This window comes from Populus alba, chromosome 2 (genome assembly GCF_005239225.2).
Source record: "Populus alba chromosome 2, ASM523922v2, whole genome shotgun sequence".
Taxonomy (NCBI): Eukaryota; Viridiplantae; Streptophyta; class Magnoliopsida; order Malpighiales; family Salicaceae; genus Populus; species Populus alba.
The window spans coordinates 6,120,301-6,146,806 of record NC_133285.1 but is presented as its reverse complement, the minus strand read 5'-3'; the positions used below and the strand labels follow the sequence as shown (position 1 = coordinate 6,146,806).

Genomic DNA, 26,506 nt, shown 5'->3' with positions numbered 1-26,506 from the left:
CATTTTACTAACACATGCCAAAAAATGAAGAAAAAGGAATGTAGGAGGTTACTGGTTGAACTCAAAAAAATTTATTTAAAAAGAGTTAAATATGAACCTTTAAAAAAAAAAAATTGAGACTAGGATGTATGAAGTTAATTCAGATTAATTTAGGTTAATAAGTTAAATTTATAATTTAGATTATACACTCAACAAGCTCCAATAATTTTGTTTTTATTTGTTTATGTAATAAAAATTATAAAAACCAATTTAAAATTAAATAAATATTGAAAGATAAAATTAAAAAAAAAAACTCAATAAAAATTTAATATTAAATGTTAAAATTAGAGGGAAAAAAAGTCATGATACACATGTATGTGAAAAAAAAAAATTTTAATTATTCATTAAATATCAAAATATATTATATAAATAGCAAATGAAAAAGGTTTTTTTTTTTAATAATATGGACTTAAGAGTTATTTATAATTTAATTTTTATAAGTCTTTGAAACTCTTAAATGACTTTAAATAGTCTTTTGCTAATGCATTTCATGTAGTGACTATATTGACTACTATATTATAACATTATTTTTTAAAACAAATAATTATATTTTAATCATTTGAATATATCTTTCATTATTAATTTGATTGCACATGTTTTAGGTTGTGTATTGTTATAACTTTTTTTAAAAAGAAAACCAAAAATAAATCTTGATTAGAAATTCAAATATCTAATAAAATAAAATAAAATTTTAAATTCTTTTGTCCTTATTTTCTCTTATATGTCATTTTTTATATAAAAATATCTGTCAAATCATTAAAAAAAATAAGAAGCTTGAAAACCTTATAAAAATTAAAAAAAAAAAAAAATACGTCAATAAAAAAATAAAGAGAAAAACCTTGGCGCAGGGGCCTCATATCTAAAGCTCGCATGCTAGGGGTATCTTTTTTTTCTTTTTCAGGAGGTGAACAATCTTTTTTTGACAAAAAAATATAAACAGAAAATATGTCGTTTGTTGTCTAGAATTTAGACAAAACTTTTATTTTTCAAGTGATATTAACCTACAAAACACACATAAAAAAAAAAAAAACACCATAAACCCTTTTTAAACTGCCTAATGACTCTAAAAAAACCAAAACACACTAAAAAAATAACCAAAACCAACTGAATAAGAAAAATCCAAACCGAACTTGATCTCTTTTTTTTTTTTTTATGAATGTTTAAAAATAAAAACAGCCACCATCAAATTATTCTCATTGAATGCAATTAGTTGACTCCGAAAACAATGACTTTTATCTTTTAAAACTCGCCACATTAATTACTTTCTCTATTTTCCAGTTTTAGGAGACTTTGTATCTTTATTCTCTAACTCATGGATTGAAATATAAAGAAAATAAATTTTTTGAATCAAAATTAAAATTTTAAAAAAATATAGGGACTACAAAGAAAGGGAAAGGGAAAGGTATGAGGACTAAAAACAATTTCAAGAATTTGATTGGCCATGTTTGTTCTCTTTATTTTACACTTTGATCCACTTTTGCTTACCCCAAATAAATTGACAAGTTTATCATAAAATTCGACATATAAAGTTATAATTGAGAAAAAGTTTGTGAATGAAAATGAAAAAAAAATATGTTACCATAAACTAATATTTTTCCTAGTAATTTTAGTATATTTTGTAATGTAATTGTGATATATATTTGTTCCAGTATAGCCTAACTTGAAAAATAAAAAAAAAAAAAAAAAAACAATTTCTGTACAAAAAAATTGAGGCTTGTGTAGCATTTCTAAATTTTTTTCCTTTTTATGAATTGTAGTATTCCTACATTTTAATTTTTCATGCTTGTTTTGGAGTATAGCAGATAGTATTTTTTAAAATATTTTTTGCTTGAAAATGCATTAAAATATTTTTTATTTTTAAATATTTAATTTTTATATAAACACATCAAAATAATTTAAAAATACTAAAAAATTAATTTAAAAAAAAAATATTTTAATTTAATAAAAAAAAACCAGTTGAACCGCCGTACAAAATGATAATATGATATTATTAAAGCAGAAAAGAATAGTGGCTGTATCGTGGCTGCTGTCGATGACAGTTGTCAAGAAATTGTTTTTATTTTAAATTTTCTTAAATTTAAATAGTAGCCTCCATCATCAGGTAAAGTTCTAGGAAGCTACGTCGCAAGAAAGCCAAGAAATTGGCCAAGTGGCTGTTTGACCATACAAGTGCTTTGATGGGGTCCACACGGCACTCAGACCATTTATCTATCTATCTCTTCCCGCGTTTTCCACCTAAGCCAGTGGGACCCAGAGTACAATTGTTTTTCGGTAATCCAATGATATGATCCTCCTAACGTGGAAAAGTTGCTTCGTACATCTTGTCCACTTGTGCTCCCCAGCAACCAATCGCAAAGGTTGCTGGGTGACATGGGACCTAACTTTTCTTTTTCTTTTTTTTTTTCTGGGCCTCCACCAGTCCTTGATTGCCGATTGATTGAAGAATGGTAAACGCTTTTCCAACAAGGAAGTAGTGCTCAATGTGCAGAGCGTTCATACTTGAAAGAAAGAACCCCAGCGACCAAAAGCTATGATTGATTTATACTTGAAAGAAAGAACTATACACATAATGCATGACTTGGAATTGATTAATAATCATCAAGCCAGTCCAGACTGTAGCATTTTTCTGCAACTTGGACATCAAGATTCACTTTCTTCATCTCCTTCCACAACCAAGAAACATCTTCTTCGCAGATTACTTTACGCAGAGACTCCAATGATGCAACAGAATTTGGCAGCCTCACTAGCGAGCACTCTCTCATGTCAATCTTCTCTAACCTCGATAGCTTACCGATCCACTCAGGAAGACCTTTAAGATTGACACATTGCGAGATGTCCAAGAACTTCAACCAAATTAGGTCACATACACATGGTGGAAGCATTTTCAGTGTTGGACAAGCATACAACCTTAGAATTTGTAGAGATTTTAAGTTTCCCAGATTGGGAGGTAATTTCTCTAGGTTGTGGCAATTGGTGATGCTCAGACTCTTGAGCGTGTGAATCCTACAAATGCTGGAAGGCAACTGGATTAAATCTTCACAGTGATCGATTGTAAGCTCTGAGAGAGATGGGAAGATTTGGGATAAGTCTATGACAGAATCGTCAAGGCTCTTGTTTATCTTGCACAGGATTAGAGATATTTTTTGCAAATTTTTCAAGGGAACAGTAGATTCAGATAATCTACCGATGGATACTTTCTCGAGCCAAAGGCTCCTCAAATGAGCTAAACTTGAAAAAATGGAGAAGTTGCCAATGGTTGCATTGCTTGTACTGTAATTTATCATTACCAATGCCCTGAGCTTTGGCATGTCATCGATGAAGGGAGGCAAGAAGAAGTCATTTGCCGAAAAGTTCAGGATGAGCACTTCAGCCTTGGGAAAATCCATGCGGAACCAATCCATTTCTTTCATTTCACCTATTTAACATAATCAAGATAGAAGTAAGCATTGGAAACATGAAACTAAAACCACAATCTCAATTAAGGTTGCATAGGTTAACCACCTTACACAAAGCAAAGCAACCCAGAAAAGTAATGGAGATACCTGTATGGATCGAAACAATTTGAGCATTGAATGGCCGGTCCGCATTTCTCTCCCATTCTTTTGGAAGCTGTGCTTCTCTTCTTGGCATCAGTAATCGCTTGCGCTCATTCATGTCTCCACAAGTGCTCAAATGAATAGCAAGGTCCCGTAACACATCATGTTGCATAATACAAATCTCATAGTAACTGCTATACAAATCCCCAGCCCTGCATATTAACCGATCAAGGTGTTTAGAAAGAAGGATCATCCCTTCTAAAATGAGAGATCAATTTAGGAACCTGGCTTTATGAACATACCGTGCATCCTTCACCAGAGTGAGAAGATTCTTATCCGAAAGCTCGACAAGGATAGCAAATGCTTCTTCCGGGTCGATATCATGAATCTCAACCCACATGTTGATGAGAACATCAAGAGGGATCTTCTTGTCTTCGGGGAAGGATCCCAGATCCAAGAAACATTCCCTGACGTTTTTAGACAAGAACTGGGTACTAATTGCCATCCTATCAAGCAACTGGCTTTCATGAGACTCGCAAATAGGTTCCCCTCTTGACAGCCTCTTCCTCGCACTTTCCCAGTACATTTCAGGTTGGTCCCTTAACGAAGCTCCAATCACTTTGAGAGCCAAGGGCAGGCCTTTACACTCATCGACAATCTAGCAAACAAATTTTCATTAGTATTGGCAAAGAAAGTAACCGACTGCTCAATTTCAAGATCCGTCACTCAATCTAAACCTTGTGTTGTATCTAATGGAGACGGTGAATTGAATATTACCTGCTTGACCAAATTTGAATCAGCAGCAGGAGGAATAGATGTCTTTCCAAAAGCAGAGTGGCAGAACAATGAGATTGCTTGTTCTCTCCTCAATAATTCTACGTTGTAAGTAGCATTACAAACTTTCGGGAATTTGAAACGAGAAACCACTAGAGTTTTGCATCCAGCTACTTTAAAAATGAGCTGCTCAAGCACCGGGAGCGACCACACATCATCAAGAACAATCAACATTGGGGCTCCGATTCTCCATTCAAATTGCAAATCCCATTTTGGGACCGAATCATAGCCCATACCACCCATTCCATCATTCCCTGTAATAAATCCCCAGATTTTCGCCCTCAGGTTCTCCACATTCGGAGACTGTGATACTGTCAAGAACAAAATCCTGTTCTCAAAGTGACCTGAAAGAAATCAAGATCGACAAAGTCAACTAAAACCCCTCTTGTCTAAATATAAAAGAATGATCATATGCTAATCACCAATTCCTGCAGCCAGTAGCAAAAGAAACTAAAACAAGGAAGTAAAAACAAAGAAAAGGTATCCTTTCTGTGAAGTCTGTGTTTCCTTTTACCTCTATACAGATCGAATCAAGCAGATAACGGCAAGAAAGAAAAAGAAAAATATAAAATAAAACAGTAAAGGAAAGAGAGATTCTTTAATTAAAACTTACATCTAACTTGATCATCTCTACAGATTTCATTAGCCAAAGTAGTTTTTCCAGACCCGCCAATCCCACAAATCCCAACAATATTTAAATTCTCCCTCACGATGACCATTTCTTTCACCTTCCTCTTCCCTTCTTCAACACCTAACCCCGAAAAGGAATTATTCCCAAAACTACCTTCCCACTTCATCTCTTCCTCCTCCAATCTCTTCACCGCTTCCTCCATCCAGCCACCACCACCACCACCTCCCACCCCGATCTTCAAATTCCCTATACTCTCCTCTAACTTCTTGGCTGACCACTCCAACTTATCAAACCTCTCTGTTGTTTCAAACCTCATGTGATGCACGTCAGCTAATAAATGAACCTGTAAAGGTCCATTGATAAACATGTATATTTTCTTTTCCATCTTTTCCATCTTTCTTGCTAACTGGAGGTTTTTGTAGACGTTCCAGCGGTTTGATTTGAGGACTTTCTTGGAGAGATCGAGGCCTTCATGGAGCGTGCGAGAGAGATGGTCGAGTTGGAATTGGCGGTTCGAAGGGAGTTCAACACCGGATAATTTGATTTCTTGAATCATAGGGATGAGTTCGTTTATGCCTGCCATTAAAGATTCTGCACTTGATTTGCATAGGCTGGCTTTTTTTGATATTGTTAGTAGCTGTTTGAGGAGTTCGGTGGCTATCTCCCCTAAAAAGAGATCTGTGACCACCATGGCCACTGGTTGTAGTTGTGGTTGCGCTGGGAGAACTGAGAAGTTTGTTTATGTGAGAAGGACTGGGTCAGTGCAGGGCAGCCAGATTATTATTACGTGCGATTTACTGCTTGAGAATACACGAGAGGAGAGAGTGTTTTTAAAAATATTTTTTATTTAAAAATAAATTAAAATAATTTTTTATTTTTAATATAATACATCAAAAAAAATTAAAAATAATTTAAAACTAGAAATTTCAATACCAAATACCATATCTTAAAAGTGATCTTGAGCTTTTCTCCAAAAAAAAAATGTTAAAAAAAACATGTTTCTTAAAAATAAAATATTTAACATAAAAGTATTGTAAAAATTGAGAGCCTGTTTTTCTGACTTAAAATTCTATTTTTTAATTTATTTTTATTTATAAACACCTTTATGACATTAAAAATTAATTTATTAACTCAAAAACTCAAAAAAATAATTAAAAGGCAAAATTATTTCTCTATCTTGATCTATCTATGCAAACAAGATAAATATTAAAAAAGATTTTAATGAGATTTCGTCAAGTAAAACTTGTTAGCTCCAAGATCATTATTTTAATGGCCATCCAACAATTTTCTTCCTCCTTCATTGTTAGCAACTTTTTCTTTCCTTTCTTGAACCCAAAGATTAAAATTTGAATAAAATAAAATTTTAGACAAAATTGTATAATTTTCATAATAAAAGGATCTAAAAATAATTTGGTCACAATATATTAAGGATAAAAGGTGCTGACAACAATATTTGTTTTAGAAAAAGGATATATTTCAGCAAACTTTTAATTTGGCCTCTTTATTTTTATTTCTCTCAAACAAAAAAACTGAATTCTTATTTGTAAAATTGAGAATCAACCCAAAGTTATTATATTTTTTTGTAAGACAACAACTACTCCAAAGAAAACAATATAAAACAAATCATCAAACTAAAAATATTAATCAATGTAATATAAAAGGATGAAACTAAAAAAACACACTTGAAGGTTGGACTAAAAAAATAAAGGACCAAAAAGTTTTTTTATTTTTAAATAAAAGGCTTCCATTACACCTCATTTTTAATTTTGGCGGTCTCATTTTTTATTTTTTTGCAAACAACTAAACCAAATGTCCTTTGCAAAATAAAAAACTACTCAATGCTATGTTTTTTTTAGATCACAAAAACTTAATAAAAATAACACAAAACAAATCATCAAGTACAATTACTAATTAATTAATTAATATAATATTAAATGATAATTTTTTTAAAAAAAAATTAATGACTAAAATAAAAAAATTTAATGACTAAAAAAACATAAACACCATGTGAGTTCACAATGTTTTCACTTACTGGTCAACAATGAAAGCACGGATGCCTTGTAGTGGAAAGTACTCTACGCTAGTATGTAGTTCTGTACTTGTTAGGTTTTTCAATAAATAAAAACTAATAATAACCGAATAGCGAAGTTTCCTAACAAATACTGTAAAAATCTAACTGAGTTCCATAAAAAATATAGAATTTTTTACTTGAAATAATTAATTTCTTTTTTTTTCTAAAGCTTTTTCTATTTCCTTTTTTCATTTTTCAATCTAATATTTTGTTTTGAGAATTGTTAGGAATTTTCAATTTTTCTTGTTTCTTCCTTATATTTCCCCTTTTTATAATTGTTTATTATTTTCTTTTATTTTGAAAAAACTTTTAGCACAAAATTCTATACTTTTTACACATGTCAATATTTAACAAGAAAATTAATAGAATGGATCAAAACTCAATAAATCTAGAATGTTCTTCGTGATTTTTCCTTAATGTTATCACGAGAAGGGACAATATTAAAAAACATTGTTGGGAATCTTAAGAAAATGAACATGTTTTATTCATTAATTTTCTAGGTTCAAACTTTAAAACCAGAATTAAGAGAAATTTATCAAATTCCTCTGAATGTACTAGATGGTCCAAGAAACTCAATATTGCCGAACAGAAAAAAGAAAGTTTATTTAGTAAAGGGATTTAATCAATCTTTAATAAGGACTTTTTATAGTGATTCGTTCTAGTGTGCACTAGATAATTGAGTAGTGATACATTGCGACTCAGGTTAAATTCTTTTAACATAAAAAAAATATATTTAATCATTGTTAATATATTTTCAAACAACAATTAAAATCTTAATCATTAACTTTAAATTTAATCCATACATCTAACAAAATTACTCATCAATAAATGCTAAAAAATAGATTTTAATGGTATCTAAAGACTAAATTATGAATTTAAAAAATAGACATAGACAAAAATATTTAACCATGGGCAATGAGAAGTCCGTTAATTTTTCTAACTTAATCAAATAACACAAATATTTTTATAAGAAGAGTAATGATTTAAATTATATTGAAATTAAATAATTTTTTTAGTAAAAGTCTTATTTTTGTTATTTATATATTTAATTTTAAATATAATATATATATATAACATTTTTTTCTATGTCGTGTATTTAATAAAAAAAAAAGGCATCTAGAATACATATAAAAAAAATCAAGATGATCTAAAATAAAAATAAAAAGATATCTCTCTAATTAAAATCTTTTTATCTCGTTATTGTGTTTTTTTTTATAAAAAAAACTTTCACCAAAACATCTTTTTCCTTGGACAACATTCTCTCGTTATTCCAAAAACAAGTTTCTATTCAAAGAAAATATCACCCTAATAATTTTCTTGCGAGCGTAGAGAAAAAACATGATAGTAATACAACACTTGAGTGTTAATGCAAGGAACTATTTGGAAATGTTATTTAACCTTAATTGATTGGTCATTCTTAAAACTTTATAACCCAAATCTATGTATAGATTAGATTTCAAATTAAATTATAAAGAAGTTGGCCTCATGTGATTAAACTGACTTGAAAAATTTAAAAATAACCTAAAATATTAAAAACAACATAACTTGATTTCAAAACAAAAAATCAAGACATCATTTTTTTCTCTCTTAATATTGAAGTGGAGACATATCAGTTCTATTAGGATTAACTTGTCAAACCAATATTTTAGATTCTAAAATTGATTGAGTTCAATAAGTTTATTTTTTAACAATATTTTTTATTTAATTATATAAGAACAAAAATTAGTGGCCTTGCAAAGAACCCAAATAAAATAATATTTTTTTTATTATGATGAGTTGTAAAAATTAAATGAAATTCAACAAAATAATATCTAAAAAATTCTTAATTAATCTAATTAAGAATTTATAAGTAATTATGTGTACGTGTTTATTAAAATTATTTAATTCACAAGAAATTAAATAAAAGGAATAAAAAACCAGAAGTCTAAGTCTATGGGGCCTAGTGCGCATGGGTCTTTAAAAATAAGCCCAAATATATGGGCTTGACAACCAAAACCTATGCATGTGAGCTATTAATTTTCTTTTCCGTTTCAAAATAGGTTTCAAAATAGGTGAACAATGTTATCCATAATCCAAATATCATATAGGTGGTTGGAAAATTAGGTTATGCCATTTTTTTTTTCTCTAAAACCTAATCTATAACATATTTTTATATAAAAGCACCTAAAACAAATACTCTTACAACCTTAAGAAACTAATCTCCTAATTTTTTTTATAAAAAAACCCTTCATTGTTTCCTTAAAAATACAAAATCATACCAAAAAAAACCCTCTCTAAACCTCGATCTATGTTTTCAAACAATACAAAAACATTTTAATAGCACTCATCTAGTAAGAGAAACATTTTGATACTAAATTTGACCATTTTCATGAATAGAATCAAAACAGCCAACTCTTTTTATCTCATTTGTTATAGTCCAATGACTTTTTCTCTCATATAGAGACTAAAATGAAATTTAAATGTAGTTCTAGATCAAATCCTATGATTTTCAAACTAAAAAGATCAAATTTGATTTTGGAAAGAATATTGAGCTTAAATGCGCCGATACAATAATTATTTTTTAAAAAGTCATGTCATTTCACCAAGTTTTTAATTTTGGTCCTTTCGTTTTTTATTTTTCCCGAACAATAAAATTAAATTCTTTTTTGTAAAATAAAAATCCAACCCAATATTAATATTTTTTTTTTAAAGAATGCAATAACCTGAAAGAAAGCAATACAAACCAAATTATAAAGTCGAATCACCAATCAACGCAATATAAAAGAATGAATTTTGAGAGAGAAAAAGCGAAAAAAGAGAAGAAATTAAGGACCCAAAAAATAGAACTGTCATATTTTAAAACAAAGAGTTGTCATTTTACCACACTTTCAATTTTAATCCCTTTATTTTTAACTCTTCACAAATAATCAAACCAAATTATTATTGGCAAAATGAAAAATAAATTTAATACTGAGATTTTTTTAAGATCATGAAAAATTGAAAAAAAAAACACAAAAAAAACCATAAAATCTAATTTGAAATTAACAAAATATAAAATGATTTAATTGAGAAAAAAATGATTGAAAAAAAATTGAAAGATAAAAAAAGATATCATTGTGTGAATAAACGGTGATTTTTCTCATAATGCACAGTAAAACAATGAGTGATTTTAGTTTTAGTTTTAGTCTTTTAGTTTTAATCAGAGTTGTGTTATATACTTGATACATTCTCTCTCTATCCACTACAAGATTTATTGCGTCTTAAAGACGGAGTCGTCATAATGGGGTGTGCTTGAAATTAGAATTGAAAGTTTTCAAACTTACATCATGTTCTGCTGAGGTGAAATTTTATTTTTCCTTCGTATACGTATATATCACCGGTTAAATAATAATATAAATTATATTTAAAATTTAAATTTTATACTGAATTATTTATTTCACATGGTATAGTAGGTTTTATAAATAAGCGGTTACGAATTTGAATCTTATTAGTTTTATTTATTTGATAAAAATTAAACACAATATAATATTGATATATACAAGTTCCAAGCTTAAAATATTTTTATTTAAAAGAAATATGGGAGAGAATAATTATAGGATATGCCATGATTTTCTTTACCCAACTACGTGATTCTAACAAGAAAAGACACGTAAGTGAGATGGACTCTCATTCATTCCAACAAGAAGACGATTGGTTTCAGGATAGAAATGAAGGCTTTGAAAGGCAAATCATCATCAAATTAATTGACAAGTGCAAGATACGTGGTATTGTTCAAATAATCCAGTCCACGTGAAAAGCTTTTTTGACTCAGAAAACGATTGTTGTGCCCTCGTCAACTTGAGAAGCATTAAACTCTCAATTATGGGGCCAGAGACTACAAAAGAACCATTACTAGCAGTTACCAGTCATGGCTGGAGGATCCATGACTTGATTGAGAGCATTGAGCGCCGCTTGGGATCGGAGACTTTGAGTGCATGCATTCTAAACCAGAGCAAGGATTTTCACACTGGCTCCGGCAAGTCATTGCATCACCTCGTTGAGCTTTCTCGTTTGGATACAATTTACAGTCAATGAATCAATCAATGCCTTCATATTTGGAGAGGGCACAAATTAGGTAGTCCTTGACAAATCGGTGTGGTTGACACTGTAAAATTCTCATGGCAGCATGTACAAGCAAACTTATATTGAAGGTCGTTTCGAATTATGTTCTAAATGAGATTTTTAATTTTTTTAATATTTTGTAATATTTTGATGTTTATATCAGAAATTATTTTTTTAAAAATAAAAATATATATTATTTTAAAAAAAAAATAACTATTATAGTACTCTCAAATACCTTTTATTAATCAATCGTTAATTACAATGCAGACAGCCATTTAGATGGGACCGTTGTGTCTGGCATATATGAAAAAAGCCACGTTCGGTGAAATAGAAAACCGAGTGAAATTCAAGTTGACTTCGTAAGTATGGTCGGTTGATGTTATCCACCATAAAACCTTGTACCTACCTAATATACATCAGGAGGCAAGAGGTATAAGGAATATGCAAGCACGGAGCTCTCCCGCAGTGGGTCTCCATCCCCATACCCATTCCTCTTTCAAAGATTTGGAAGTCCTATATTGAGAAACAACCACCTAAACCATCTCTTATGTTAATTGAACTATGAGCCATTCATCACCTACAACACAGCGTATTGTCCAGGAGCCAGGTGAACGAGAGATGGGCACTTAATTGAAAATAAACTTCAACAGGTAACAGCAAAACGGATACCTCCAACCATCTAGATGGTGGCCAGTGGTAAGAACTTGGAATCAAGAGGTTTGCTTTCTCTATGGTCTCAAGTTCGAACCCTGTAGTTGCTTATATAATAGTCATTAGAGACTTACATGGTCGTTAACTTCAGGGCCCGTGGGATTAGTCGAAGTACGCACAAGTTAGCTCAAACACCCACGTTAAACTAAAAAAAAAAAAACAGATACCTCCTGAATGTGGCTCCATGGATTTTTGGCAGGCACCTGATTCTCCCTGACTCTGATTCCTCAGGGAGGGTTTCGACAGGCTTCCGACTCTGATTCCTCCTGGTTTTGGCACGTTTCAAACCTTGATTACTCAGGGCTTTGGTAGCCTGGCCGATGATCATGTTGTGCAATGTAATGCAATCCATTCGCAATTATCTATAGAAGCAAACTAAATCATTCTACACGCACACATGTAGGAATGAGTGAGCAAGTGCACACGTGTGTGACTGTGCTTGCTTGTGTCTCTGTGGATTTGTCAATGTGTTTAGAATAGAAAACCTATTGGTATGGTTCAGAAACTTACAAACGTTTCCAATAATGGCTAATAAAATCAATTCAGTATTAGTGAGCAAAAGAGCACAGAGTATCTCAAACTAATTCTTTGAGAAGCAATCCGAAACATATCCATCTTCCAGAAATGATAATCATCATTAAAAAAAATAATTAATAATGGTTGTTCCTTTTAAAAATCTAAGTGTACATTACTCAATCTTTACCTTATTATTAGTAGTTTAATACAACTAGAAGACATGGGTTCGGTGCGCGAGCTTCCATTAGGCTTTCTTGTTTGGGTTTTTTTTTTTTAATTTGTGACTTTTTTTACTAATTATTTAGGTTTTTTTTCCGTTTTTTTATATATTTTATTTTTTAATATAAGGATTTTATTTTTTTTTGGATTTTTTTTAATTTTATCTTTCAATATTGTGTTAACGGTAAATTATTTTTGTATTTTTTATTATATAATAAAAGCTTTTTATCTTTTCTTTTTTTATCTTTTGGTTTTTCTTTTAAGTCTATTCCTTAATATAATGTTTTTAATTCCATTGTGTTTTTTTTTTTTAATTTTTTTTTAATATTAGATTGATTATTTTTAACATATCCAGTGAACAAAATCATATTAAAACAATTATTACGTAATTTAATTTAAAATCTGAACTAAAAATAAAGTGTTATAATAATGCTAAAAAGTTTTCAAGAATTTAGATATTACATTTTTAAGTCTTTTTTTTTTCAAGCCGCTACTTGAGCGCGATCAATACCTAGCTGCCTCTAGCCTCTATTTCTATAAGTAAGCATAGATGATAGATCATTAATAATTCCACGCAGTTTTCAAAAATTGAGATGACATATCCAAGCAAACTATTATAATTCAAATGGGGAACCTTATAACTGGACCTTGGATTTCCATTGCTAACCTTGAAGTAAGACTCCAAATGGCCCGAGACATATGTGTGATCATTTGGCTTTAGATGTTGAAAGCACAATTTCGCCATATCGTCCCACGTCTCCACTTGAATCCTGTTCAAAAACACCTAAAACTCTTAGTGGCAGGGACGCAAAAAAATGCTTAATAACGAGCCTTCTTTAAGCTGACCTGAACCAGCGATTTGAATCATGTGGATTTCTTGCATAGAGCAGAGTGTAACAGACAAAGTCACCGCCCATATTTCTGAGAATTATCGGGTACCGATCCACAGTACTGATAAAACTAACCAAATTCGGTGTCCATTATCGGGTACCGATCCACAGTACTTGAAATGACAGGACAGGTTCCTATTAAAAATCAGATACGGCACGGCTTAATCATGCATTCAGAGTGTGGTTATAGGTATTAGGTGATGTATTGTTGCTAGATGGGGGTTTTTTTGGCGGTGAATAGAGGATTTTCTGGCGGGGCTTGGAGGGAGGAGTTTGGAGGGGTTTGGAAGGAGGAGAGTCTGGTTGCAAAACCCTATAATTTGAGGAGAAAGAGGGCGGGCTAGGGTTTAGGGCCTTTGGAGGTTTGGGGTTAAAGGCCGGTTTGCTGAAGGCCTAATTTAGCGAGAACTGATGGGCAATTGTAGGCCTGCACGAGACCGTAATTTAAGTTGCTTTCGGTTAAACCCAGTTCTGTTGTTCTTTCCTCCTTTTCTTTTCTCTCTTTGTTTTATTTATTTATGTCTACGGAAAATATTTTGAAAATAGATTTTAATGGAGACATTTTTTTTTATTGATTATTCTTCACGTGTACTATAAAATAACCTTGCAGTATTTCTATGTATTCTAATGGATTGTTTTGGGGAAAAAAAATGTAAATGAATAAACTTGAATATGTATTAAATTAAAATGTTTGATCTTTGAAATCTAAATAATTCTATATAAAATTTAATGATTTGTAATAAAGAAACAGTTTGTTGAATGTTCAAAACCAAAAAAATAAGTAAATTTTAACTACGTTAAAGTAAAAAATTGCACCAGGCACAATTAGAAATTTGTTGTACAAAATCCACAAAATATGTAAACAAACAATTTAACATAGTTTGGAAAATCGTCAAAGATAAAATAACTAAGATTAAGATTGTTGAGAGGAACAATGTTTCGTCTCACTAGAAGCAATCAGTACATTATCCTACCATTTTATATATTCTATTTAGTTTAAATATAATCAACATTTTGGCAGGACGGCTGGAATCGCTGTGTAAATAAGTTTCTACAATTTTTTTCTCCTGGCTTTGATTCTGAGGTTTGTGCCTCCTACGCATGAGATTATAATTTTTAGACCCGGTCTGGTTTAAGATTTGAGTTTCAGATTTTGATCAGATTATTTAGATTAATTTGTTTTATAAAAAATTAAAATGATGTTGTTTTAATAACAATAAAAAAAAATCTACGGGTTATAATTGGATCTTGTCAAGTCAACCAGGTCATTCTAGGATTTTTCTTCCCCTGTTTTTTCTTTAACCAGTCTAATTTCAATCCCAAATCAACCGTGTTCCAAGTCAACTTACATGTTTTTATATTTTAAAAGTGTTTTTAAAAAAATTTAATTTTTTTTTTTAAATTAATATTTTTATATATTTTTTAATTATTTTAATGTGTTGATGCTAAAAATATTTTTTTAAAAAATAAAAAATATGTTATTTTAATATATTTCTAAATAAAAAATATTTTAAAAAATAATAATAACTATATTTCTAACTATACCGCGATTCTAGTCATTTAAACCCAAACAATGTGTTATATTTAATTATATATTTCAAACCTAACTTTGAAATTTTAGCTGCCAAAACCTTAACACGCAGAATAATAGTCAAACCAGAAGCACGTTTTACAGTTAATATATTTTGATGCTAATATAATAAATTTCTTGCAGAAAAAATATTATTTTTATATATTTTTTTTACACACAAGTACGAATACCTCGTTTTCTTAAAAAAGATTTAAATTTTCTTTGAATGTAAATTATATATTAACTCAAACAGTGGGCATTGTCAGTCAACTTATGGATGCAACTTTTGTAAGTTAAGAGAATTCGTAAAAATAGTTGAGATAAGCATTAGCTTATTTAAAAGTTTATTTATAATTATTTTTTAAAGTATTTTTTATGTTAAAATATATTAAAATAATTTTTTTTATTTTTTTAAAATTATTTTTAAAATCAGCATATTAAGACCATGTTTGTTTTCCGGAAAGTAGTTTTTCATAAACCATTTTCCAAACTTTCCTATGTTTGTTTGCCATTAGAAAAGTTAGCTAATGGAAAACACTTTTCAGTCAAAGAAAAATTTGGCTTGGTTTTCAGGAAAATATTTTCTTTTTTAGTTGTGTTTGTTTTCCAGAAAATGGTTTCCGGGAAATCACTTTCTAAACTTTCTTGTGTTTGTTTACCATTAGGAAAGTTGGTCAACGAAAAAACACTTTCCAGTAAAAGAAAAATTTGGCTTGGTTTTCAGAAAAGTGTTTTCCTGAAAAATTTGGGCGGAAAACACTTTCCGGAAATTGTGAAAAATTTAGAAATATCATTATTTGTTGATTATATCAAATTTGATCCTCAGAACTTTTGATTGCTATATATATATTTTGTTTTGAATATTTATTTTTCAATTTCATTTCTTAAAATTTTATTTTTATGTTAACTTTAGTCTTATTTTTATAATTTTTATTTGCTTTTTTCTTATCATTTTTTTATTGAAATTTTTTATCTATCAAATTTGGTTCTCATTCTTTTGATTGTTATTTATTTTATTTAAAATAATTTATGAAATTTTGATTATTATTATTTTAATTTCTTCATCTTTTATTTTTTTTAATTTTTTAGATTTGATCTCTATTATTTTGATTATTATTTATTTTATTTGAGATAATTTATGAAATTATATTTTTTTCAATTTCATTCTTATTCAACTTTTTAATTTGTAAGGTTTGTTCCTCATTATTTTAATAAACTTGAGAAAAATAAAATATTAATAAATTATTTTCCAGCTTTTTTTCCATAATATAACCAGACACTAGAAAGTGTTTTTCAATTTATTTTCCATTACAATACCAAACATCGAAAAATATTTTTTCTAGAATTCACTTTCCAAAAAGAAAACTACTTCAAGCAAACATACGGGGCCTTAAACAATTCAAAACATACAAAAATATTAATTGTTAACAAAAAAAAATAAATTTTTAGAAAACATTGTGCAAATAATACTTAAATCTTTAATTATAAGCCTAACTTTGTATCTTTATGTGGCTCCATTTTATTTGAGTTTCTTTTAAAAGATTCATTTACATCCAATAGTTTTATAACCTAATAGTAAATCCACTAGCTTTTAAGTTTTATTGAAAACTAGTGACTCGGTCTCATCATTTTCAGTCTCTTTTCAAAGAATAGTCTTAGGTGAAGAGAAGGATTCTTGTAAGGTTATAGGAATTTTATTTTTTTTTCTCACCGCTAAAAAACATAAAAATCGGGGCCAAAGTCCTTTTCAACTTTAACTCTTTTACTTCTTCTCAATCCAAACTTGTTTCAAGGGAATATTTTATCAATTTTCGAAGAAGACAATATCGACTACACAAAATTGAAGTTGGGTGCCTCCGATTTCCTACTAGAGAGTAAGAATCACTGTTTCATCACTTATTCAATGATAAATATAACGACTTAAATTCAACCAACTACAAATATAATGTCAAGAGCTAAACTATTGATATTTGAAACCAGACTTTTTTTGCAGTAACTTTAAATTAATAATTACATTTACAGTACTTTTATAAAGGTAATTAACTAGCCTCGATCATGTGCCCTTCACAGCGGAGTTGAACGTAAAACTTAATGTTTAGATTCTAAAATGAAGTAAAACAAAAAAACATAAAAAACCAATAATGATAAATATTTAACCATGATAATTAGAATTGAGCTAACTCGAGATATTCCATCGTACCTGAGCTTAAATCATGTAATTTAAATAACTTGATAAGAAAATTAAAGAGAATTATAAGGTTTTGTTTTTTAATAAAAAAATTACATTAACATTTTAAATTCGTAATCTGACTCATTAGACTCAAAATATCAAATCTAGAAAAATATTAAAGTTAATTTCTCAATTAATCATTTACTATCTCAAATACACACACTACCCTCAGCTTGATATAAAATATATTATATTAGCGGTTTCAATCTTATTTAAAATAATCTTGTTTATACTGTTTATGGCATGCAAAAGAAATTAAATTACACTAAAAGTTAAAAATTCTGTACTATAAGGCATGTGCTGCAAAACAACTATAATTTATATTATCGGTTGATTAATAAAACTTTGATTTTCCTTAAAGGTTTAGTAAAATATGTTATTTATCCTATACTTTCCTATCTTATGCTATATTCTTTTACCAAACTATGCTAGTTTGGTAAAGGACCCAAACAAGTAAAGATAAAATTATCTCTCCCCTGGAACAGCTCTGAATCTGACCATCCCTACTAGTACGAGAGGAAATTGCCGCTGCGTGAGGCAAAAGAATTCCTCGTAAAATTAGTAAACCACTGACACGGTTTGGCAGAGACACAGGTCAACCACCGAAACTTTCAGCAATTCGACCCTTCGGTATACGTTTTCAATTTTGAGTTTTGACTGTGTTTGCCATTAATCTCACACAGATCACTTGTTTTATGGAAGCTGTCGTTAACATATCCAAAACTGCAAAATCGTCGTGATTAAGGTTGTCGGAAGGAACAATATCTCGTCATAAGCAATCAATAAATTGGCATCCCGGCTTCCATTTTACAAGGTACTGTTTGGAATAAGATCCGTTTTATTAAAAAATTATATTTTTTATTTAAAAAATCTTATGTTGTTTTTAGATATTAATGTTAAAAATAAAAATTTAAAAATAAATAAATACTATTATTTTAATATATTTCAAAATAAAAAAATACTTTAAAAAACAATTATTATTCCAAATACAACCTCCATTTAATAGGCAGAACGGATGGAATGACGGTGCAAAGTTAAGTTTTATCTACAATTTTGTCTGTGTCTCTGCCTACGAAGAGAAGAAAGGAGCTGTTTATTTCTTATTATAAAAAAAAAAAAAAAAAAACAAGAATTTTACAATGCAAAACGCCCAATGCCTTAGCTGTTACCAGCTCCACAATAATAGCGCAAATGGATTCCAAGAAAATGGTCACGCGACCATTTATTTCAAAAACTAAAGCAATTTTTTTTTTCCATAATCGTTGTAGGTTGAAGAAACTAAAGCGAAAACTCACAAATAATTTAGGGCGTATATGTAGTTTGCCAAGAAATGCAAAGCAATGACTCGTAGAACTAACAAAATCAAATCCTGGAAAAATAACTTTGTGATTTTGCCGTACGCTCACGGTGCATCCTAGATATTGTCAACCATCTAGATTTTTTGGCTCAAGTTCATCTTATTAAATAACGATAAAAATAGCAAGTTGTCACCCTTAATTTAATTAAAGAAAGAAAGAAATACTCTCATAAGGTAAAATAAATTTGAAGTCCATCTCTCCTCTCCATCAACGCTAGCCGGTCAATCTCTCTCATGGTCCATTTCGAGAGTCACGTAGATTGACCTTCGCGCCTGCATAGATTTCGTGTTTACCACTCCCATTTCTTCAACTCAATTACCATTGACAAACATGAGTTGGGTTATTTACCGTGGAATTGGCTATGAAAATATCGATATCAGTATGAAGGTTGTTCTGTTAAAACTTGTTGCAAAGTGGATAAAAAAGGAAGGAAAGAAAAGATTTAATCCAAGCACACAGAAGGAGCAAATTGACCTTTAAAAGCCAAAAGGAAGTTTGAAGCTCGGCAAATCAGTCAGATGCTTAGATTTCCGCTCCTCCAAAATCCTCGTTCATATTCGCAGTTGACTGAAAAAACAAGTGCAGAACTTGACCCAAAAAACAAAGAAGTAAGCGTCGCAACAACAACGAAACAACCTAAGTAGTTCCTCTCTTTCCAAGGCTTGCAGCTAGCGACGATTACTACCACAACCGTACGTTCACATGAAGCTTTCAAACACTTTCATTTCCTTTCTCTCCAAACCCCCGAAATGCATTTCTTTTCAAAAACTTGTTCCTCCTCTTCTTCAATGCCATCATACCCCTCTGTTTCTTCCCCAAAGGATGACAGCAACAACTTCCATGGCACTGCTGGTAATTCCTGGAATACCCGTGGCCAATCTTTTACGCAGAAGAAGCTTGAGCGGCAGAGGAAGCTTAGGCATGTCAGTGATCAGGAGCTTGGCTTGAATCTCAATCTCACGAACCGACCAAATTCTCCGCCTGCTGACCCTGATTCCGCCAAAAAGTCGTGGTCTCCGGGCGGGGCGGACCACTGGTCTTCGGTGGCCGTCCCGCATCCATTGCCAGTACCTGAATCCCTTTTCACTAGGAAACGGGAGTCGTTGGGTTCGGTTTTGACCCTGGGTCATCCCGGAGCATCGGAAGAAGGCCCGGGCCATGTGTTAGGGAGGTAAGATCATTTTGTACATGTTTTTTTTCATTTCTAAATTGGATGCCAGTTTTTTTTTTTTATTATGAACACTTGTAGGCAGTTGCGTCAGTTACAAGCAGGATAAACATTTGTGTTCTCTGTTCTCTTTCTTTTGTTTTTATTTTTTAGTGATTGATAATGAGCCTGTAGCTAAAGATCTTGGATTCAAGTCACCCCCTTGTAATCAAGAACGCAAAACAAGTGATGAAACTACAGATCATGACTGCAAGGATAAGGCTAAGCAGCCCTTTGAATATGTGCTCATCCATGACAACAAATTTGAGTAAATGATATAAAGATGGATATTGAGATAGATGAAATCGAATGTAATGGGTGCATTTGGTATGATATATTTCCTATAGCAAGTCAAAATTCACTTGCACGGTATCAAATCACTTCAAGGTAACGTGATCAAGTTCTGTTTCTGTGTTCCCTGCATGATGTCAGTAGGGTAATCTATATATTTGCGATGAGGTTAGGATTTGGAGGCAATCTTTAGAAACCTAAATATTGTGACGTTGTTTGATTGTCGAATTGCAACTTTTTCGTATATAAAAGCATTTCACTATGTTGATCTTCCCTATTGATTTGGCTATGAACACCATCAGGAATAGCACTGATCACATTGCTATAAAGTCTGCCAAACGTTCAAGCAATTTTCGTCAGAGGTTCTCTTGGCACGCAAATGTTGAAAGCACTAATCGTGACATAAGACTGAAAATCCCTGCCAGAAGTGCCCCAACAAGTGGTTTCTCAAGTCCTTCTGCCAGTCCACTAAGATTGAATGCCAGGGATCTTTTTGCTTCTCGTGTTGCCACCGAGTCGACTAAATCTTCAGGCGATTGTAATAGGGTACTGTCAAGTGATGTAAACGTTGAAGGTGCTAAATACAAGTTCAGGGGGGTTACTTCTCCTAGAAGTGCCCCGACAAGTGGACTCCCAAGTCCCGCGACTGTTAGCCCACAAAGATCATACACCGGAGACTCTTTACCTACTTTAGTGGCTCGTCGAGAAAACCAGGTTCAGTCAACTTTGGAGATTCCAGACATCGGTAGGCTTGCAAGCCATTCTTCACAAGTGCCACCAGTTAAAACTGTTTTTAGTCCTGAACGTTCTCCATTTCATAGCCCAACATTGCAAAGTTCCTACCTTAACCCCAAAAATATTTGTTCATTTCTATCAAATCATAAATTGTTTCAGGGAAGTTCCAATGAGTGGCCTGAAAGCAGTCATGCAAGTGCTCATCCGTTGCCTCTTCCTCCTAAAGCTGCACCACTACAATTTTCCATTCCGTCCCCACCGACTGTCATCCATAACACCTTAGAAAAACTAAATGAACCTTTCAATAAAAATCAATGGGTGAAAGGAAAACTTATTGGATCTGGTACATACGGAAGAGTTTATATTGGAACCAACAGGTAAGCTAGTAGTTTTGAAGCTTTTGTGCTTGTTTCTTGACTTTCTTCTTCAGTGGAGCGTTAATTGCTTGCTTTTATTTGACAGAGTGACTGGAGCCTCATGTGCAATGAAGGAAGTTAATATCATCCCTGAAGATCCAAAATCTGCTGAATGTGTAAAACAGTTGGAGCAGGTTATCTTAGTGTTCCTTATAGGCATTTTAACGATTTCAATTCACCATATCCATCCTTATAATTGCAAATATTGAGGACAAATGCAGAAACGAAATTTAATCAAGTTGATTGGTGGATTCTATTGCCATGTGTTGCAGGAGATTAGAATTCTCCGTGATCTAAAGCATCCAAATATAGTGCAATATTATGGCAGTGAGATCGTGAGTATTCCTTTGTTCCCAGTAATAATGTATCAGTTTAAAGTTTCTTCTTGTTTGATGACTGAAGGAGAGCATTTTGCTGTGCACAGGTTGATGATAATTTTTACATATATTTGGAGTATATTAATCCTGGATCGATCAATAAGTATGTCCATGAACACTGTGGACACATGACAGAATCCATAGTCCGCAATTTCACCCGCCATATTCTCTCCGGGCTGGCTTATTTGCACAGTACAAAGACGGTCCACAGGTGGGTGATTCATGTTTGACAAAGAGGAAAAATGAACTCTTTTAACCGTCAGTATCGTACTATGCCAAATGTCTTTCAGTAAATTGTGAAAAAAAATAGAATCTTGTAAAGAGCAACACCGTTATAAAGAGTAGAAATGGCACGTGATAGTTGGATTAAGGACATTGTATGGAAGCATGATGTGTATCTGTCATAAAGTTGAGGCTTTTCTCTGCTGGGCAGCTTTAGTGATTTGAACAATTATGCTCTACAGGGACATTAAAGGTGCAAATTTGCTTGTTGATGCATCGGGTGTTGTTAAGCTCACAGATTTTGGGATGGCAAAACATGTGAGTTCTGAATTAACTTTGAACACTTTGTTTGGTTCTATTACGAACTCTGTACTTTTCTCATTATGGGGTTTTTGTCTCTTCTTGTTGTTGCACAGCTCGCAGGACTATCATATGAATTGTCCTTAAAGGGCAGTCCACACTGGATGGCTCCAGAGGTACTTCATGTTGAAATTATTATAGATACACAACCCGTGTGCGCTTGTGTGGCTTATCAATGCATTTTCTTCAAATTCATTCTTTTATTCAGGTCATAAAAGCTGTGATGATGCGAAATTGCAACCCGGAACTTGCTTTGGCTGTTGATATATGGAGTCTGGGTTGCGCAATCATTGAGATGTTTACCGGCAAACCTCCATGGGGTGACCTTCAGGGGGTGAGTTCATAACTACACCTTTCCCCCCTTATTATTCACTGCCTAGGTTGTTGAAAATTAGACGGATACCTAGTGTCATATCGCAAAGTGTATATTCATTTATTTTATTATTATTTTTTTAATTTGGAATACAAGGAGAGAACATTTTCATCACAAAATCTTTTGTGGTTAAAATTTCCTTTTCTATTCAATATTGCTAAGTGTTTTTGAAGAATGTTTCCATCTGCGCTCATTTTTGAGCATGCGTTTAAGGTACTTGATCTTGCAGCATTTGGCCCTATGCCTTGGGAGAGCAATTGCTTGATCTATTGACGGGGTTGCATTACCTTCCAAAGCCTTTTGTTTTGTCATTGCTCTTTTAAAGTGACCTTCAGTAAAAGACTACTAATTTCTCAAGTAATCCAGAGAGAAAGGATTGGCTCTGAAAACCACTCATCACTGTTTCTCCTTGCTAAGGTTGACATGGCTTGGAGTGAAGAATAGCTATCCTTTTTTGAAGAATAAGATATTTCATCATTAATGTCATGATTTGACGAGATACATAGGAGAGCCTGGTAATAGAAGCCCAGTTGCAAATAATAAATGCCCAGTATTCAATCTTTGACCAGAACACCTCTGTTTCCTTGGTGGTATCGACCGAGTTTTTTTTATCAGACCACACAAAACATTATGGTTTCTCTAGTTTGCGTGTTAGTTCTTGATTGGTTAGATGTAAGTTCAACCCAGGATTTCATAATGTTCTGATTAAGAATTTTGATGCAATGAATGCAAAATATCAGGCTCAAGCTATGTTCAAGATTTTGCATAAAGATCCACCTATGCCAGAAACCTTGTCACCAGAGGGAAAAGACTTCCTTCGTCGTTGCTTTCGAAGAAATCCAGCAGAGCGTCCCTCCGCCATGACGCTACTTGAGCATCCTTTCGTGTGCAGATCAGGTTCAGGTGATCTTAATGTGCCGGCAAGCACAGAAGCAGCAGCACCTGCAGTGAACCTCACGGTGAGTATCAAACTCCTGTTCTTTAATCAATGGAGCTAAGAGCATTTTATTGTACCCAAAAAGCGTGCATATAATTAGTTTTCAAGCTAATTGTTTGGGGTGGTGCTTTCATAGGATTATTCACAGAATTTGAGAGATCGCACCGCAGAAAATGACGTGCTGCAAACCTCCCCAGGCATGCGGATGAGGAACCATCAACGGCCAAGAAGTAGGTTGTATGTTAACTTGCGACTGCTACTTGCAAGATGTTTTATTTGTCTAATTTTAGTTGCTATTTTCATTGATTAATAATTATTTTTGTTTCTGTGATCTTACACCCACAGAGAGAACAGTCAATAAAGCCATGTGTACACGTTCAGCTGGGCTTCAACTTCTCATCACCCACCTTGTTCAGCACTCGAAGCCCGCCCTTGCATCTCAACAGCACAACTAGTTCATGGTTCACATAATTTCATCTCTTCTTCTAGTGTTTCTGCCGATCCGGCACCTGTTGCAGCAAGCAACCATCCTCTGGCGCTTTTAAGGAGTCATGGAAGGGAAATCCAACGTCTGAACTATGCAGTGGTGATTGTCATGAGACATGGAAGCAAGACTGCAGGGGTCCTCCATAGATACTCAAATTGTCATTTGGGCATTTGATTTGATTGGAGATTCAATTAATTATTTTACCTCCAAGAAATTTTTTCCTCATTCATGGTTAGAATTAGTGGTGTATAAATAGAGAGGGTAACTGGTGTGTGTAGAAATAGTGTACAACAGTGTAACAGAAAAGGCAAAGTGTAGATGAAGAGCGTGTTTGGCAGTGTGGTAGCGGTTGCTTTTCAAATAGCTTTTCGTGCCGAAAAGCATGCCAATGATTTTTTTTCATTTTTTAAAAATCATTTTTGACATCAGCACATCAAAACGATCTAAAAAGTACAAACCGAACTCAATTTTAGTAAAAAAAAAAAAAAAGTTTGAAATTTGCCAAAACGCAGTTAGCAACGCAGAGACAAACGGTCTCGAAATGTATTAATTATTTGTGTGAAATTAAATACAAGGAAAAATAGATTTTCTTTTTCTTTTTTTTACCTAGAAAGAAACATCGAGTCATTCTTAATGTTTTTCTAGTAAAGTAAATAAATAAATCAAGTGTGGTTGTTTTGAAGTTACTTGTTTTTTTGTGTTTAAAAATTGTGTGTTTTTTTTTAAAAAAAATATTTTAGCTTCAAATTAATTTTTTTTTAATGATTTTGAATCGTTTTATGTTCGTTATCAAATATAAATTTTAAAAATAAAAAAATATTATTTTGATGTATTTTCAAATGACAAATATTTTAAAAATAATCATTATCATAATCTTAAACACTACCTAGCTTTGTAGGTCTAAAAATAACTTGGATAATCAGTAAAAAAATAGTTTGAATAAAAAGAATTTAAGACGATACTTTTTAAAAACAATATTGAGATGACAACATATTGGATCGACTATGATTAACATGTCAAATCCTTGATTTGAGTTATAAAACTGTGATAACCCTATATAAAAAAAATTATGAAGTTAAATTCTCAATAAACTAAATATTGAATGATAAAATTAAAAAAAAAAAAGACTCAAGATAACCTGAGTTAACTTGCAAAATTCACAATTCAGGTCATGAAACCAGAATAATATTATATAAAGTAAATTAAAATAAATTAAGAAGCTTAATTCTCAATCGACTCAATGTTGAATGATGAAATTGAAAAAAAAAATCAAGAAAAAAAAACATAAAAAACAACCCGAATGAACTCGGGTAAACCTACCAAAACCTAGAACTTAGGTCATGAAATTATAATAACCTCATAGAAAATAAACAAAAAAATAATCTAGGTCAACCTATCAAATTTGCGATCAGGATCATGAGACTGAGATAACCTCATAAAAAGTAAATTGAAATAAATTATAAAGCTCAATTTCTAATAAACCAGTTGTTTAAGGATAAAACTGAAAGAAATTCAATTTAAAAAAGGACAAAAAAACGACCTGAGTCAACCAAGATTAACCTATCAAACTCACAATCCAAGTTATGAAACCAAGATAACACTATAGAAAGCAAATTAAAACAAATCATGAAGTTGAATTCTCAATCAACCATATATTGAATGATGAAATTGAAAAGAAAAATACTAATTAAAAACAAATCTCGAGTTAAGCAAGTTAACCAACCAAACTTAGAAAATAGATCATAAAACCAGTATAATCTTATAAAAAGTCCACAAAATAAAATGACTTAAGTCAACACAAGTTTACATGCCAAATTAGCGATCAGAGTTATAAGAATATGATAACCCCACATGAAGCAAGACAAGATAAATTATAAAATTTAATTATTAATAAACTCATTGTTTAAGGATGAATATGGAAAAAAATCAATAAAAAAAACACAATAAAATGATTAAAATCTACTCTAGTTAACTGGAAAACCTGTGAACCAAGTCATGAGATTGGAATAACCTTATAACAAGCAAAATAAAACAAATCATGAAATCAAATTTTCAATTAGCTCAGTGTTGAAAAATAAAATTGAAAACAAGGCTACTTAAAAAAAACTAAAGTTAATCGAGTTAACCTACCAAACTCACAACATGAATCATGAGATTAGAATAACCACATGAAAAACAAATCATAAAGCTTGATTTTTAATAAATCACATGTTGAAGGATAAATTAAAGAAAAACATAGATTTAGAAAGAAAAAAAAACAAAGGCAAAAAAAAAAAACTATTACAATGAATAGTATTTTGTGAGGTGGTGCATAGTAAAAACACATTCCCTTTTTAGTTTTCTATTAACTAGATAGGTGGATATCGCTACGCCGTGGGTGGATCAATTTTTTTCATAATAGGAACAAAAATTAAGT

General features: G+C 31.6%; 2 protein-coding genes and 1 long non-coding RNA gene across 5 annotated transcripts; 1 reads left to right on the top strand and 2 right to left on the bottom strand.

Annotated features, from left to right (window-relative positions):
- Window positions 1-2,558: 2,558 nt before the first annotated feature.
- On the bottom strand, window positions 2,559-5,835 carry LOC118028117 (probable disease resistance protein At4g33300). Its single transcript, XM_035031651.2, has 5 exons — window positions 5,023-5,835; window positions 4,353-4,753; window positions 3,878-4,233; window positions 3,582-3,787; window positions 2,559-3,454 (listed from the first exon to the last, which is right to left on the bottom strand). The coding sequence occupies exons 1-5, from the start codon at window positions 5,729-5,731 to the stop codon at window positions 2,628-2,630; spliced, it is 2,499 nt and encodes an 832-aa protein (XP_034887542.1). The 5' UTR covers window positions 5,732-5,835; the 3' UTR covers window positions 2,559-2,627.
- Window positions 5,836-11,405: 5,570 nt separating this feature from the next.
- On the bottom strand, window positions 11,406-13,929 carry LOC118028120 (uncharacterized). Its single transcript, XR_012169133.1, has 2 exons — window positions 13,484-13,929; window positions 11,406-13,407 (listed from the first exon to the last, which is right to left on the bottom strand). It is a non-coding gene; the product is annotated as an uncharacterized lncRNA (long non-coding RNA).
- Window positions 13,930-18,925: 4,996 nt separating this feature from the next.
- Window positions 18,926-24,479, top strand: LOC118028082 (mitogen-activated protein kinase kinase kinase 5). Of its 3 annotated transcripts, none has more exons than XM_035031605.2 (11): window positions 18,926-19,856; window positions 20,486-21,295; window positions 21,381-21,468; window positions 21,607-21,669; window positions 21,759-21,922; window positions 22,176-22,251; window positions 22,350-22,409; window positions 22,502-22,627; window positions 23,407-23,625; window positions 23,740-23,840; window positions 23,949-24,479. In XM_035031605.2, the coding sequence occupies exons 1-11, from the start codon at window positions 19,435-19,437 to the stop codon at window positions 23,962-23,964; spliced, it is 2,145 nt and encodes a 714-aa protein (XP_034887496.1). In that variant the 5' UTR covers window positions 18,926-19,434; the 3' UTR covers window positions 23,965-24,479. The 3 variants fall into 3 exon arrangements, with proteins under 3 accessions (XP_034887496.1, XP_034887495.1, XP_034887497.1); XM_035031604.2 differs by having other exon boundaries at window positions 18,928-19,856; window positions 23,740-23,833; XM_035031606.2 differs by having other exon boundaries at window positions 18,931-19,856; window positions 23,740-23,837.
- Window positions 24,480-26,506: the final 2,027 nt, after the last annotated feature.